General features: G+C 41.7%; 2 protein-coding genes across 2 annotated transcripts in view; both read right to left on the reverse strand.

Annotated features, from left to right (window-relative positions):
• Positions 1-904: 904 nt before the first annotated feature.
• Positions 905-14,448, reverse strand: part of LOC138010118 (uncharacterized) — a 24,423-nt gene continuing 10,879 nt past the window's right edge. Inside the window, exons 4-9 of the mRNA XM_068857073.1 lie at positions 13,630-13,653; positions 12,520-13,157; positions 6,860-6,953; positions 3,563-3,838; positions 1,586-2,229; positions 905-1,076 (exon numbers count right to left, since the gene is read on the reverse strand). Coding sequence (XP_068713174.1) covers positions 1,586-2,229; positions 3,563-3,838; positions 6,860-6,953; positions 12,520-13,157; positions 13,630-13,653 — 1,676 coding nt within the window. The 3' untranslated portion in view covers positions 905-1,076. The remainder of the gene's footprint in view (positions 1,077-1,585; positions 2,230-3,562; positions 3,839-6,859; positions 6,954-12,519; positions 13,158-13,629; positions 13,654-14,448) is intronic.
• The window catches only part of LOC138011845 (uncharacterized), a 28,555-nt gene continuing 25,820 nt past the window's right edge, over positions 11,714-14,448 (reverse strand). Inside the window, exon 3 of the mRNA XM_068859069.1 lies at positions 11,714-12,001. The gene's annotated coding sequence lies outside the window, so the exon portion shown is untranslated. The remainder of the gene's footprint in view (positions 12,002-14,448) is intronic.

Below are 14,448 nucleotides of genomic sequence, written 5' to 3' on the forward strand. Positions count from 1 at the left end.
TACATGTTTCAGGGATATGTTCCAGCGACATGTCCCCTCGTGTGAGATGATACTTCTATAATTGCGCAACACCAATTTTGGCGTGATATTGTCCCCGCGACGTGTCCCATGAAGTTCAACTTGTTCAACCCTAATGCATGTGCATGGCCTCAGTGTGTACTACACACCATTTTGTCAGGGGAACCCAACGAGAATATAGTTCAAAACCACTTAAACCTAGCATTGTTAAACGTATTTTAGTATTTAAATGGTAGATATAGGCATATTTTTATCCCCTACAAATTGTTCATCTGTTGGGAATCCCTAGCTGAACGTCTAGTGATCCGAAAATTATAGGGATCAAAACTTACCTTTTCGAAAATTTCAGCCAGAAAAAAGGCTCCCGAAAATTCTAGATGACCTTTTCAGCCCAAAAAATCCATTAAAAATGGGCGATTATACCATGTTTTAGATGTTGGAAGATCCCAGGACAGGCAGGCAAGCAAGGAATTTTACAACAAATGTTCCGAAAATGCTAGATCTCAAATCGTCTTACGAACAGATATTTTCCAAAAATTGACGTTGGGTGCCGCTGTTTTTGTCACTGCAACATGTCGCTGACACATGACCCCTCTTGTCTGTCCACCTTTACACTGTGAAATGTTTTGCAATGTTTTGGCGACATTATGGCGGGACAAGCTGCACGAAGCATTTCACATGCATTGTAACATACCCTGCAATGGCCAAAATCGTTGCGAGACAAGTTGCAAGAGCCTTTGCTGAAAGAAGAATTAACTTCTACTTTTCGTGCAACTTGTCCCAACAGTAAATAATTTGTATTGTTCTCATGTAAAGACCCCCGAAGAAAAAGCGTATTTCATTATGGGATGAGATGAGGCAAGTGATAGCGAATTTGAGGTACTGTCCACCGTTTGTTTTATTAACCAAGTCAACTTCCAACTAAACTAGCGACTTTTATCAGGAATAGTGACTTTACTTCCCTGCTCAAGTTTAAAACGTCTTAATATAAAACCTTATGAAATAACTTAGTTTCAGTTTTTTTCAATGTGCCCGGTCTTCTGTGCTTGATACTGAATCTGTGGAAACAAAGGTGCGTCCTGTTAATATCTGCATTAATTACGAAGTTTATCTTAAAATGCTCAGGTGGATGAAAGCTTAACAACGAAGCTTACGGCTAATGTGTTTTGAAACCTTTATCGAAATAATAATGAACAAATAGTCATCTCACGTAGTTTAGTTTCAGGGAAATTTGGCTGAACATATCGTTCGCCAGCACTCTCTATTCAATTGACGTCCGATAAATCAATTTACTTCTTAAAGCAGATTTTGGAATAGTGTACCAAGTCCAACCAATTAATCTAACTCTGAGCTGTTGTAGACATCTGGGCACGCGATCATTCAATTCAATAGTGGGAATTTCCTTTTTGGGGTAAGACTGTTCTGGAAAGAGAATATTTTTTTCAGAGCGAACAATAATATGTTTGACTCTTTCTAAAAAGATGTGGGAACTCCCCAGCTGTATGCCGGTTATTCAGGGAGTTATTTTTTTGTTTGGATCGAGAGCACAGCGGATTCACATTCTCACCTATGCAACTGGTGTTCTTTGTTTTATTTCTTGGATCTGCTTCGCACTCAAAGCTTCGTTGTAGACTTGCATCTGAGCGATTCTGCCCTTATAGTACCTTCCATCACCAATCTTTACTCCCATCCTGACGCTGTCTTGTGTTGCCAGATTAATACCAGCTCCGATGTTTAATGTACGTACCACGTGTGCGTTGACCCATAGCTTTGCCAAGCCGGTGCTGACGTTATAAGACGCACCAACCAAGTGCCATGTCTTTCTAGGAAGTGATCCACCATACAAGACATTTGTGGGTGAATAATCACGTCGGGTAAAGTGGCCAAAAAGTTTGTTATTGCTCCAGTCCCAAAGATGAACTCCCCAAGCTCCACTCGTCTTATAGTTGAAAAGAGGTCCCGTTTTACCAGTAGGGTATATCCAGCATAGCATCGTCATTGAACCACCATTGACATCTAAAGGTCCCCCGTCACTGTTGGGGAATTCGATGAAACTATTTGCAGTTCCCGAAAATTCATAAGAGCCAGCATTCTTGCCGTCAGGCCCCTGAGATAATGTAACTCCCTTGGGGTTCCCTTGCATTGATCTGTTGTTCTTTTCTTTGGTACCATATGCGCCATTGAGAGGAAAGAAGGCAATTGGATCTGGAACTTAAGAAAGAAGGAAAATATTTGATTCAATTAAAGATGTTCTAATCATTGTGCATGGTGCTCTTTTCATTTCCAAAACTGAATGGAGTGAATGTACCAGATTGACTTTAATTAACAATTATTCGCCGAAGGCGAAGTGATTATTATTGAGTTAAAATAATTCTTATCTTTGATGGGGTGGAGTTGAAGCATGCCCCCGGACCCCTCTATAAATTATTTCGTTGTTTTTGAAACCAGTCGTTATTTTATTCTAGATCAGCCAATGGTCTTGCCTTTTTGTAAATAGTGTGCATCACTTCTATCAGTAATTGCTGGAGTGTTCACAAGTACGAGAATGTTTCTTTGTACTTTTTTTCGTGATTGCTTTTTGTATATTTCTACATATTCATGAATTTTCCACTCTATCATTGTGCATGTTTGACTGATTCGAAAGCTGGTTAATATTGTTTGTTGTTTTGCTAAATGTTAGGTTCTCGTTCAATACCGTGAGCAGCGGAAAGGTTTCGTGTTACACGACAAATTTCCATCAGCTGTTAAATGGGAATTTGAAATCGCCAGTGAGGAACAGTGGTGTTCGAACAAGGAGAATCTAATGAAAAAAAAGTTACTCCAGGGCGGGAATGTGAGGGAGGTTCCCAGGGGTGGAGGAACTTGACAGTCTGTAGGTGCCCAGTGGTGGGAAATTTGACGCTAGCTTTCACGAAAATGTCAAATTCCCCTGGCGCTTGCGCACATGAATAAGTTAAAACGGAGTCATTTTGAACCTAATATTTGTACTCCACTTTTGGAGAAGTTCCAGTACTTCTCATGTGGAGTTAATATAACTACTTTTGTAGAGTTAAGGTGACTCTCTGACAAGAATTATTTCAACCCTTAAATTGGAGTTACATTAAAGACTTAAAATAAACCCCAAAAAAGAGATTTGAACCGAAAATTTTAACTCCGTTTTTCGAGTTAAATTATCTCTCTGAAAATTACTGTGTATCAGCACACCATTAGTTTGCTGACTTCGTCCGACTGGTAACTTTCATATCCAGGAGAAACGGCAGTGGCACTTTGATTAATCTATACGAAACGGGCGAATTTATGTAATGTACTAAATTAATCCTCTCAGTTGTGTCTGTTTTCCTTTCGTTTTTAGGCTTTGCCCTATTCAAATGTTCAGATGTAAACTCAATTTGACGGAATAAGTTGGTGGTAACAGTAATTATGGGGAAACAACCGAACTAGCCCTGAATTAAAATAAGCGACACTAGAATAGATTGAACCGATTCAACCATTCAGCTCTATTAAGTTTGATAATCGATGAGGGATGGTCAAAAATTCAATCTACCTTTGCTGTCTTTCTTTCCAATTTCCTCAATCAATTCTTTCTTCATGGTTTGGAATTCTTGTTTTATCATCGATCTCAGTTCAGTCAGGCCGGCTCCTTCTGAGTTACACAACTGCTGCACCAAAACTTTTGCATCACCGTTCGGTTTAATCTTTGGCTGGTTAATGTCGGTGCCTCCATTCCCCTGCGATACATTTGCAGCCGAAGCGCACAGACAAACACTTATGAGTGTAAACAAAGCTGTCTTCATTGTGGCGTGAAGAGAACTGATTTTGGCTTACAACGAAACTCTCGGAAATCGGATCAACGCTTTGTTTGCTGAAGATACAAGGCTTCGCTAGATTCAAATGATGCAATCTCTTAGTAGTCATTCAGGTTTAGTTAGCTACCGGGATCAACTCTTTCCTGTATGAACAAGAATCGAACTTAACTTTAACTTTCATTATTCTTTGCCGACAGAAACAAATTACTTATTCAAATAATGCAAGAACTATTACTTAAAATGTTGACAGACAGTGGTTTGAAAGCTGAGGAAGACATTGTTTTAGTGCAAACAATTTTATCAAGACTACTTTATAAACACTAACAATAATTGCCAACGAGTCAGGCCTTCTGAAGACAGAAGGCCTGGCGAGGCGGCAGCTTATAGAGCCGCGAGAAGATTTTTAGGCGGACGAAATCTCAGAAGCGCTTCAAATTTAATTGTAATGTAGACCAAAAGCTGTAATGTAGACCAAAGCGATGAAATGTTGACCGTAGCGATAACCAATGAGAGTGCCGCACGAGTACGCCGCGTGATGTTTGCAGCCGCCAGATCACGCAAGCTTGGCTCGTTGGCACTTTATAACTAGTAATAATAATGTTTTAGAGCGCGTTATATTAAAAAAAAAAAAAAAAAAAAATCAATACTGACGCTTACTTAAATTAAAACAACAAAATCATCCTATGATGGTCATGAAACGCAATTAGGCATTAAGTCGATTGTCTCGACGTACAAAACTTTCCAAAGAAGAATGTTTGAAACAAGGCAATATTAACAAGAAATTATTTCCTAAAAAGAAATAGTGCTTCGTTTCCGGAATGGTAAGGGTAGGAGAAAATGTAAAATACAGAAGTGTGGGTCTCTCGGTCTGTCATATTTATTATTTCGCTTCGTCTATTGAAACTCTCGACAAATAAAAATAGAAATGTAGACGCAAACTCTCTGAACGGTGAGAATGGTCATCTTTATATCCAAAATGACCTTCTAGTCTGCGGCAATATACACCAACACCCTGGACCTTCGAGGAACCGCCATGACAGTTAGCATAATTCCAGCGTGAATACAGCCTCCCGGCACAGCAGTCAGTCAAGTCACGTCGCTATCGTGTCTTCAGTGGGACTTGCAGAGGGATTTAACCTTTCTTCCTTACATTGTTATTAACAGAATGTTCGCAGTATCAAGTCTGGTCTGAAATTAGGAGGTTTTCAGGACACGGTATATGCAAATGACTTCGATTTGGTCTTTATTACCGAATCTTGGTTGAATAATAAAATCTCGGATTCGGAAATTTTACATTGGGATTATGACTTATATCGCTGCGATCTTGATGGTCTGCGCTACTGCGACTCGGATGAAGGTGCGGGAGTCTTCATCGCTTCGATGCAAGCAAGTTCTGCTCTGCGATTTCTCAGTAATTGAACATACCGTAATCGAAATAAAGATCAATAACTGCGGGAAGGTTCTACTTGCTGTTTTCTACAGACCTACCAGCTCTGCAATTTCATGGCTTCAAACTTTTATTGCACTTTTGAACAACTCTACTTATGACAGGATGATCTTTCTTTGGGACTTCAACCTTCCCGAGGTTACATGGATTGAAGGAACTGGCTTTTGCGATTTTGATAAGTCGACTCTGTTTACGTTCTGTAACGAGGTGGTATCCAAGAACATGTTCCAAATGATTGATTCTCCAACACGCAAAAACAAAATCCTAGACCTGCTGATTATGAGCAGTGTTGAAGGTGTGTCTAACATCAATGTGATTGGCTGCGAGGGCGTAGCTTTGAAATCCGATCACAAAGCTATAACATTTGATTTGCATATCTCGTTCCGATCCCAAAATAAACATACTGGACAAGACTCTTTCAACCTTCAAAAAGCTGACTTCGAAGGCTTTCGCGCTTCCCTGGCCAGTAATCCTTTGTCAAACCCAAATTTCGTTAGATGACTCGATTGAAGAGAACTGGTCGTCATGGAAATCGACATTTCTCGCTCAAGTCGAACTATTTGTTCCTAAGCGCCGACCTAGGAAATTTGACATGCCTCCTTGGTTTGACGGCGAAGTGCTTCTTGCAGTCCACAAGAAAAAAGCTGCGAGAAAGAAAGCGCTCCGGAAAGACAGTTCAGCTTTTTTGGAGAAGTTCCGACGCCTTCGCAAAGAACTTAAATATCTAGTAAGATTCAAGCGCTCGTCGTATCTGAAGGAGATCTCAGACTCGTGCTTCTCCCAGCCGAATCGGTTTCGGAGTTATTTGAACCGTTTATCTAAGCGCTCCTGTGTTCCGGATACAGTCGCGCTGGACGGATCTGCATTTTCTGACGCTGACGATAAAGCGACGCTCTTCAACAACTACTTCGGGTCAGTTTTTAATGATGATCTCTCGCTTCCCAACTCTCTGCCGTAGGCGCCATTTACCGACAAACTATTGAAGCTGGTTGAGCTATCAGAGGTGGATGTTTTGTCAGCTCTAAACCTCCTTAACCCCACAAAGACCCCTGGACCGGACAATTTACATCCAAAAATTCTGAGAGTGTGCTCCAGAGCTTGCGCCATCGCTCTGCAATTTGTTTAACAAGTCACTCCGGCGCGGCAGATTACCGCGTGAATGAAAGTGTGCTAATATATGCCCGCTGCACAAGAAAGGGCCAAGAACCGACGTCACCAACTACAGGCAGATCTCACTTCTCTCCATCGTCAGTAAGCTCTGCGAACGCTATGTGCTCTCTAAACTTATTCCCGAACTGGCTGATTTACTATCAGCTCTCTGACCTAGCTTCCCACGAGTTCTAGTAGGTCAATGGGTATGAGAGCATCCGACCAATGTTACGGAAGTCCTAGGTTCGACTCCTTCCCAGGCCTCTGGTTTTTCAGTTGTCGGTTCGCCCGTCGCCAAGCAACTCGTTTCCCATTCTTCCCACGGGTTCATTGCACCTTGAACCCCAATAGTTGCAAATGTATTATTCGCCCTTGTCACACGGCGGCTATATTGTCCCGGGAGACCAAAAAAGCTTTGTTTTACCACGCTAAGACTCACCCACATGGTTTCCACTGCGAGGCTTGGCGTGGTAAAACAAAGCTCTTTTGGTTCCACGGGACAATATGGCCGCCGTGTTACAAGGGCGAATAGGCTGCTGAGAAAAAGGCGAATGGTTATTGTAAATATAATTGGTATAAACAACAGCTAACTCAATTTGTACAGGAAAATGTCTTATTCTCATGTACTACTCTCTTACTTACAGATTTCTGATGTGAACTTCGAGGAAACGTCTTTCAAGGCTGCTTTTTTAAAAGTAAAGGATCCAGATTGTAATATCCTATGATCGTTCTTTTTGCACATCTTTGTATTTTCTTAACATATTTCCTTTTCCCGATCGTCCAAAAATTGTTTTCTTTCCAGTTACAGTTGAACTAATTGTTAATATTTCCACATTCGTGTATAAAAAGAGAAACGAAGTTTAAATGCCAATAAAACGAAGTCTTTTATGTTATAAATGAGTTTTTGGTCGTAGGACTCATAAGAAATGATTAGTAAACCATTTGCTCCCCTCTCGACGAATACTTGTTGACATCACTTTTTACACTTTGTCTCTTTAACATACCAGTTTGCTAAAAGAAAACAAATGTAATTTACAAATTGACTTCAAAAGATAAAAGAACTTGTTAAACTTAGTTAAATCGCTAATTTTAAGCCTTTTAGCTTTGATAACGATCGCCCATACATTCTTTTCAAAGCGTCATTACACGTAGATTGTATGGTAAATTGCACTCAAAGTTTCAGAGATAGCACACTATGCAATGCACTTTTAAAAATAGTCAGTACTGGTTTTTGGGGTGACAGAAGATTAGAAAACGACGGGTCTATGCTAATGAGAAAAAAAAAAGGATTCCCCTGTGGAGCGGTTTTCAATTGAGTAGCGTAAAAAAAATACCAAAGTAATTTCTTCGACCAACAACAGCAGGTGGAAACAAGGTTATGAACCAATCCAAATAGCCCACTTTGGATATATTAAAATTCAGTCCTAAACAAAAGGCATCATCGATCTCGAGGAGCAATGAAGGCACGGGGCATGAACAGTAACACCAAGTGAAGTTTCCCCATAGGCCTAAATCATACGTCGGCCATGTTGAGTCCCGAGGGACTGAAAACTTCAGAAACCCGTCCCGAAACATTTCAACTCGAGGCTCTGGATACGAAATCTATTGTCTATGGCCAATATGGCCGCCACGCGAATAAGGCCCATGAGACCAAGAGTTCAGGCGTGACGCAAGCTCGCGTTTCAAGGAGAAAAAAGGAAAATAGTCCGCATAGCTAAAAGGTAGGAACGAGAAATGACCATATTGGGGGTTACTTTTGCTTCATTAATGATACACTACAATGTCATGCGTTAGCCAATAGAGCACCCACAGTGAAAAAAATGGTAGTAGGACTATAACCACACCAGCCCCGCCCCCTCGGTCCCGGGTGGAAAACATTCACCTGAAAGACGAAAAACGAGGACCCCCCAGAAAAAGGAACCTTATTTAAGCGTCTAGTCGTTCTAGCGCTGGAGCACTAATTGGGGACACTGTAAACTGAAATTAACGAAAAGAATGCAATGAACACTCTATTGTTTGCATAAGCACGCCAATGATTATTAACAAAATTTTGTTGGTTGTTCATTGATGCTATTGACTGTTTAGCCGTGGTTTAAAATTTTATTGAATGTATTGTTTACTAAAAAGAATGCCCAATCACGCAAAAGAATATTCTTTTGATCAGTTATTAGATGTACAATGCGCACAAATGAAAGTTGTTTTGACGAATTTGAATTTCGCAAGACGTTAATGAAAGTCTTGAAACTTAATTGAATGTTTACAATGCAGATATCCTTGTGGAGGGTGCATTTCGCGCGATTGAATGCCGACTGGCGCAAATGAACGTATTTTCGCATTAGTCTGACTTTTAGTGGAATGATTGCGTATTTTCTCTAAATGAAGAGCAAAAGGTGTATTCATTGCTCCTCGACAACCAAGAGAAGGACATTCGAGTAAATTTTCTCAGAGTGCAAACCATTGGGAAGATTAGAACAACAGAAACATCAGATGTAAGATACATTCACGTTGTAGTCCTTTTACATCCGTTTCCAAAGACAACCGTCAGTAGTTTGACTGAACTCTGGTATGGCGTGTTAACAAGAAAAGAGCAAGTTTTTTTCAATTTGTATTTGAATATTAAGGTCTGTTAGCTTTCCAAAGTGTTGCATTGCAAACGGGAGAGAATAAATATGAGCAAACATATGAAATTTAAAGATAAAAAGGACAGAGTGCGGGAAATTCAAAATCCATTGATTTACAGTTTGTGTAGTGGCATTCATGTTCAATTTTTTGGACTAAAAGAATTGCATTGTAGACTTTTTCAACAAAATTCATTATCAGTTTGCAACAACAGCGAAGGAGTAACTGCTGGATACTCTGCCACTCCAAAACGGATCTTGAAAAGTGATGGCTACGCGGCTACGCAGTAGTCATTACCATCCCTCCCCCTAGAATATTTTGGTCAGGAAAGAAGTTGCTACGCGGCTACGCAGTGGCCATTTACCACCCCTCCCCCTTAGAATATGTTAGTAAGGAAAGAACTGGCTACGCGGCTACGCAGTGGTCATTTACCACCCCTCCCCCTTAGAATATGTTAGTAAGGAAAGAACTGGCTACGCGGCTACGCAGTGGTCATTCATCACGCTCTTCGCCAAAGTCAGGACCCCATTTTGTCTCAATCAAGGAATGGCGACCGAGGCCCGTCCGTCCCGCGTCATCGACATTAGGGAGCTCACGCAACAGGACGACTGAAAAAATCAGGACGGCAAAATGTCACGTAAGATTGGGAATGCACAGTCTCGCGCGACATTTTTTCGTCATTCTGCTGTCCTGTTGCGTAAGCTCCCTAATACCGTTAGTGGATGGCTCGTTCGTAAGTATGGGCTCCGACCTTCCACACCTCCGTATTTGAGAGAAGGTTTGGCTTGTTGGAACCGATTCGCTCCTCCTGCCTCTCCGTGGTCGTGCTCAGACCTGTCTGATCATGAGACCGCCGCTCATTTGGACGATCTCTTGGTTTGTGCCTCTCCGACCCCGTCGTTGTCCCTCGCTTCCGACGTGGTCCCACCACCTCCTAAACCCGTCCGACGCTCCGGACGCTTGGCGCCACGACGGACACTTCCGGTGGATAAGACGGTCGCCGACTCAGCGGCGAGCGTCTTACGACGGACACGGACAAATCGGGCTTGAACCGTAACCTGTCTGGAAGAGGACTGGGAAGCTAGGATCCAATACATTTTAAACGAGGTCCTAGAACGTTCCTGCTCGGAAGTGGTGTTGGCTCGTGAGGCCAGTCAATACCAACGTGAAGATCGGGTGGAATCTTGCGATAAGGCGGCAGAGTTTTTCGCGGAAACAACGTCCCCGGATTTTCTGACGGAACTGAGCAATCTGGACGAGGATTAAAAGTTGCGGGGTGCGCGTGCGGGAACCATAACTCTAAGGCACTTGCTGTAAATAGCTTTTTGTACATAGAATATTAAACTGTTTCAATTCCAGGCTCTTTTCTGTTTCTTTTTTGGGGCGAAGAGGGGTCTGGGGCTGCAAACGACTGAAAACGCCTTAAACGTTTCCAACGCCTAAAGAAACGCTCTAAAGGACTAAAACGGGTTCCCCTTAGAAAATGCCTAGAAACGCCTTCGAACGCCTAAAGAAACGCTCTAAGGGCCTAAAACAGGTTACCCTAAGAAACGCACAGAAACGCCTGAAACACGTGCGAACGCCTAAACAAACGCTCTAAATGCCTGAGAAACATTTTAAAACGCTTTAAACGCTTTCGGACGCCTAAAGAAACGTTCTAAGGACCTAAAACGGGTTCCCCGTATAAAACGCCTTAAACGCGTTTGAACGTATAAAGAAACGCTTCGAAACGCCTAAAAACGCCTTAAACGCTTTCGAACGCCTAAAGAAACGTTCTAAAGGCCTAAAAACTCCTACAACCGCCTTAAACACGTTGGAACGCCTAAAGATAAGTTCTAAACGCCTTAAACGGGTTTCCCCGCTCTGAACGATAACGATGAGGATGAGAACGGACCATGCCCCTCTTCCAAAATTGTCACGGTCTGTCAATCAAATCTCCTCTCGATCAATCAGGAGCAAGCTGCATAATTATTCAAAGTATTAGAGCTTTCCAAAATCCTAATAACCTACCAAAGTACTACCAACCAATCAGAAGCCTCCATTTGAACGCGTCCTTAGCAACGCTCCTCAAGTTCCTTTGTGCAAAAAAGGAGCACGAATCCTTCCTCATTTACTACTAGGGACATGTTGCAGCAACATGTTGAGTGACAATAAACTTGTGTAGTTCACACTGAGAAGACATGTAGAAGGGAAGTGCAGCGGGCACATGTAGCAAGGACAAAATCACAATATATGCAGACACAAGAATATGTTGCGGGTACATGCTTCGGGGATATGTTCCAGCGACATGTCCCCTCGTGTGAGATAATACTTTCATAATTGCGCAACACCAATTTTGGCGTGATATTGTCCCCGCGACGTGTCCCATGAAGTTCAACTTGTTCAACCCTAATGCATGTGGCCTCAGTGTGTACTACACACCTTTTTGTCAGGGGCACCCAATGAGAATATAGTTCAAAACCACTTAAACATAGCATTGTTAAACGTATTGTAGTATTTAAACGGTAGATATAGGCATATTTTTATCCCCTACAAATTGTTCATCTGTTCGGATTCCCTAGCTGAAAGTCTAGTGATCCGAAAATTATAGGGATCAAAACTTACCTTAATCGTTGCGAGACAAGTTGCAAGAGCCGTTGCCGAAAGAAGAATTAACTTCTACTTTTCGTGCAACCTGTCCCAACAGTAAATAATTTGTATTGTTCTCATGTAAAGACCCCCGAAGAAAAAGCGTATTTCATTATGGGATGAGAAGAGGGAAGTGATAGCGAATTTAAGGTATACTGTCCACCGTTTGTTTTATTAACCAAGTCAACTTCCAACACTAAACTAGCGACTTTTTATCAGGAATAGTGACTTTATTTCCCTGCTCAAGTTTAAAACGTCTTAATATAAAACCTCATGAAATCACTTAGTTTCAGTTTTTTTCAATGTGCCCGGTCTTCTGTGCTTGATACTGAATCTGTGGAAACAAAGGTGCGTTCTGTTAATATCTGCATTAATTACGAAGTTTATCTTAAAATGCTCAGGTGGACGAAAGCTTATCAATGAAGCTTACGGCTAATGTGTTTTGAAACCTTTATCGAAATAATAATGAACAAATAGTCATCTCATGTAGTTTAGTTTCAGGGAAATTTGGCAGAACATATCGTTCGCCAGCACTCTCTATTCAATTGACGTCCGATAAATCAATTTACTTCTTAAAGCAGATTTTGGAATAGTGTACCAAGTCCAACCAATTAATCTAACTCTGAGCTGTTGTAGACATGATCTGGGCACGCGATCATTCCTGTCAATAGTGGGAATTTCCTTTTTGGGGTAAAACTGTTCTGGAAAGAGAATATTTTTTTCAGAGCGGACAATAATACGTTTGACTCTTTCTAAAAGGATGTGGGAACTCCCCAGCTGTATGCCTGTTATTCAGGGAGTTATTTTTTTGTTTGGATCGAGAGCACAGCGGATTCACATTCTCACCTATGCAACTGGTGTTCTTTGTTTTATTTCTTGGATCTGCTCCGCACTCAAAGCGTCGTTGTAGACTTGCATCTGAGCGATTCTGCCCTTATAGTACCTTCCATCACCAATCTTTACTCCCATCCGGACGCTGTCTTGTGTTGCCAGATTAATACCAGCTCCGATGTTTAATGTACGTACCACCTGTGCGTTGACCCATAGCTTTGCCGAGCCGTTGCTGACGTCATAAGACGCACCAACCAAGTGCCATGTATTTCTAGGAAGTGGTCCACCAGACAACTCTTCTGTGAATTTATAACTACGTCGGGTAAAGCGGGCAAAAAGTTTGTTATTGCCTATGTCCCAAAGATGAACTCCCCAAGCTCCACTCGTCTTATAGTTGAAAAGAGGTCCCTTTTTACCAGTAGGGTATATCCAGCATAGCATCGTCATTGAACCACCATTGACATCTAAAGGTCCCCCGTCACTGTTGGGGAATTCGATGTAACTATTTGAAGTTCCCGAAAATTCATAAGAGCCAGCATCCTTGCCGCCAGGCCCCTGAGATAATATAACGCCCCTGGGGTTCCCTGGCATTGCTCTGTTGTTTATTTCCTTGGTACCATATGCGCCATTGAGAGGAAAGAAGGCAATTGGATCTGGAACTTACGAAAGAAGGAAAATAATTTATTTGGTACAATAGACTTGAAGGGTTATTGTTATTGGAGCGCAGGTTAGTGTCACGTCACTTTTTTGCAACTTTGGCGTTTTCAGGACATAAAAAGTCGTCTGATCTCTTGATTATTTTTGGGGACCACGTTGTACGCGGATGAAAATCGATTAGATATCATTGGGATATTTAGTGGCCTAGATAAGAGAGCCTCCAAAAGCAACCGTGAAATATCCTGATATCATCTTTGTTCTGATGGACGACGTGGATGCGCATCGAGACGCTCGTATCGAGCAAATGAAATGCCACTTAAGAAAGAAATTTTGATTAGCCTGCGTAGAAGGTTGGGTTCTTCCTTTCCCCTGGGGAAAACCGCTCGAGTTCTCTTGCGTTCCGCAACAACAGAATCGCCAGCTACACAGGCCATGTTGATAAACTAAATTCTCACAAAAAGTTTGTTAACAAACCTGTGGTCTCTTGTGGACGACCTGCTGTTGTGGTGGAAAAAAATGAAATGAAAATGTTAGTGGAGTCTCGGCAACTCTCGCGTCCTGTGCTTCATGTTTGGAGTCAGTTCCTCCCGCTAAGCTTAATTTGTGAGTTTTTTGGGGAGAAAATGGTCACCCATTCACATGCTGTTACAACGCTGTCAAGAAACAAATCTGCGCGTTGTTGCTGTTTTGTCTGATGTGAAGGGAGTACTCAATGGAACCGCTCCTTAGGCTGAAATCCTGCTGGCTGGGAACTTGATTGGGGAACTAAAACCCAGGATAGAAATTTACCCCAGACGCTTCTCTTGCTGTGATTTTTGTTTAAATGTTGTTGCTGGCTGGAAACAACAATTCATAATTCCTATCTGGCTTCCCGTTTGTTTTGACAATTTTTTGTTGCCGGCCTTTTTTGGCTGGTACTTGCGTGACGAAGAAGGCGTGTGCAGATTGTAAAACTGTGGGTTAATGATTGAAATTTTGCCAGCTCAAAAGAAATTGAAACGTTTTCGTCCTTTTGTTCTGCTGTCACTTTTAGAGCTAAAACAGATTGGTTCTTTTATGTTGCGCTCGATTTTTAACTTAGCATTAAACAGTTTCGGCATCTTGCTCTTGTTTGATGGTCGCCAACATCACTCGCTACTTTCTTTGGGCATTTTATCTACTGTGTCGAGTCTGTCGAACATTGATTTTTTCTTGGTAAGTGGTCTATCTACATCTTTTTTGTTTTTTGCTTTCAACTGAGTTCCCTTTGTAAAGGTTTTGCTAATTTACTGCCCTTTTTTGTTCTTTATGCAT

The sequence above is a fragment of the Montipora foliosa genome, chromosome 7, assembly GCF_036669935.1.
Source record: "Montipora foliosa isolate CH-2021 chromosome 7, ASM3666993v2, whole genome shotgun sequence".
In the NCBI taxonomy this organism is placed as follows: Eukaryota; Metazoa; Cnidaria; class Anthozoa; order Scleractinia; family Acroporidae; genus Montipora; species Montipora foliosa.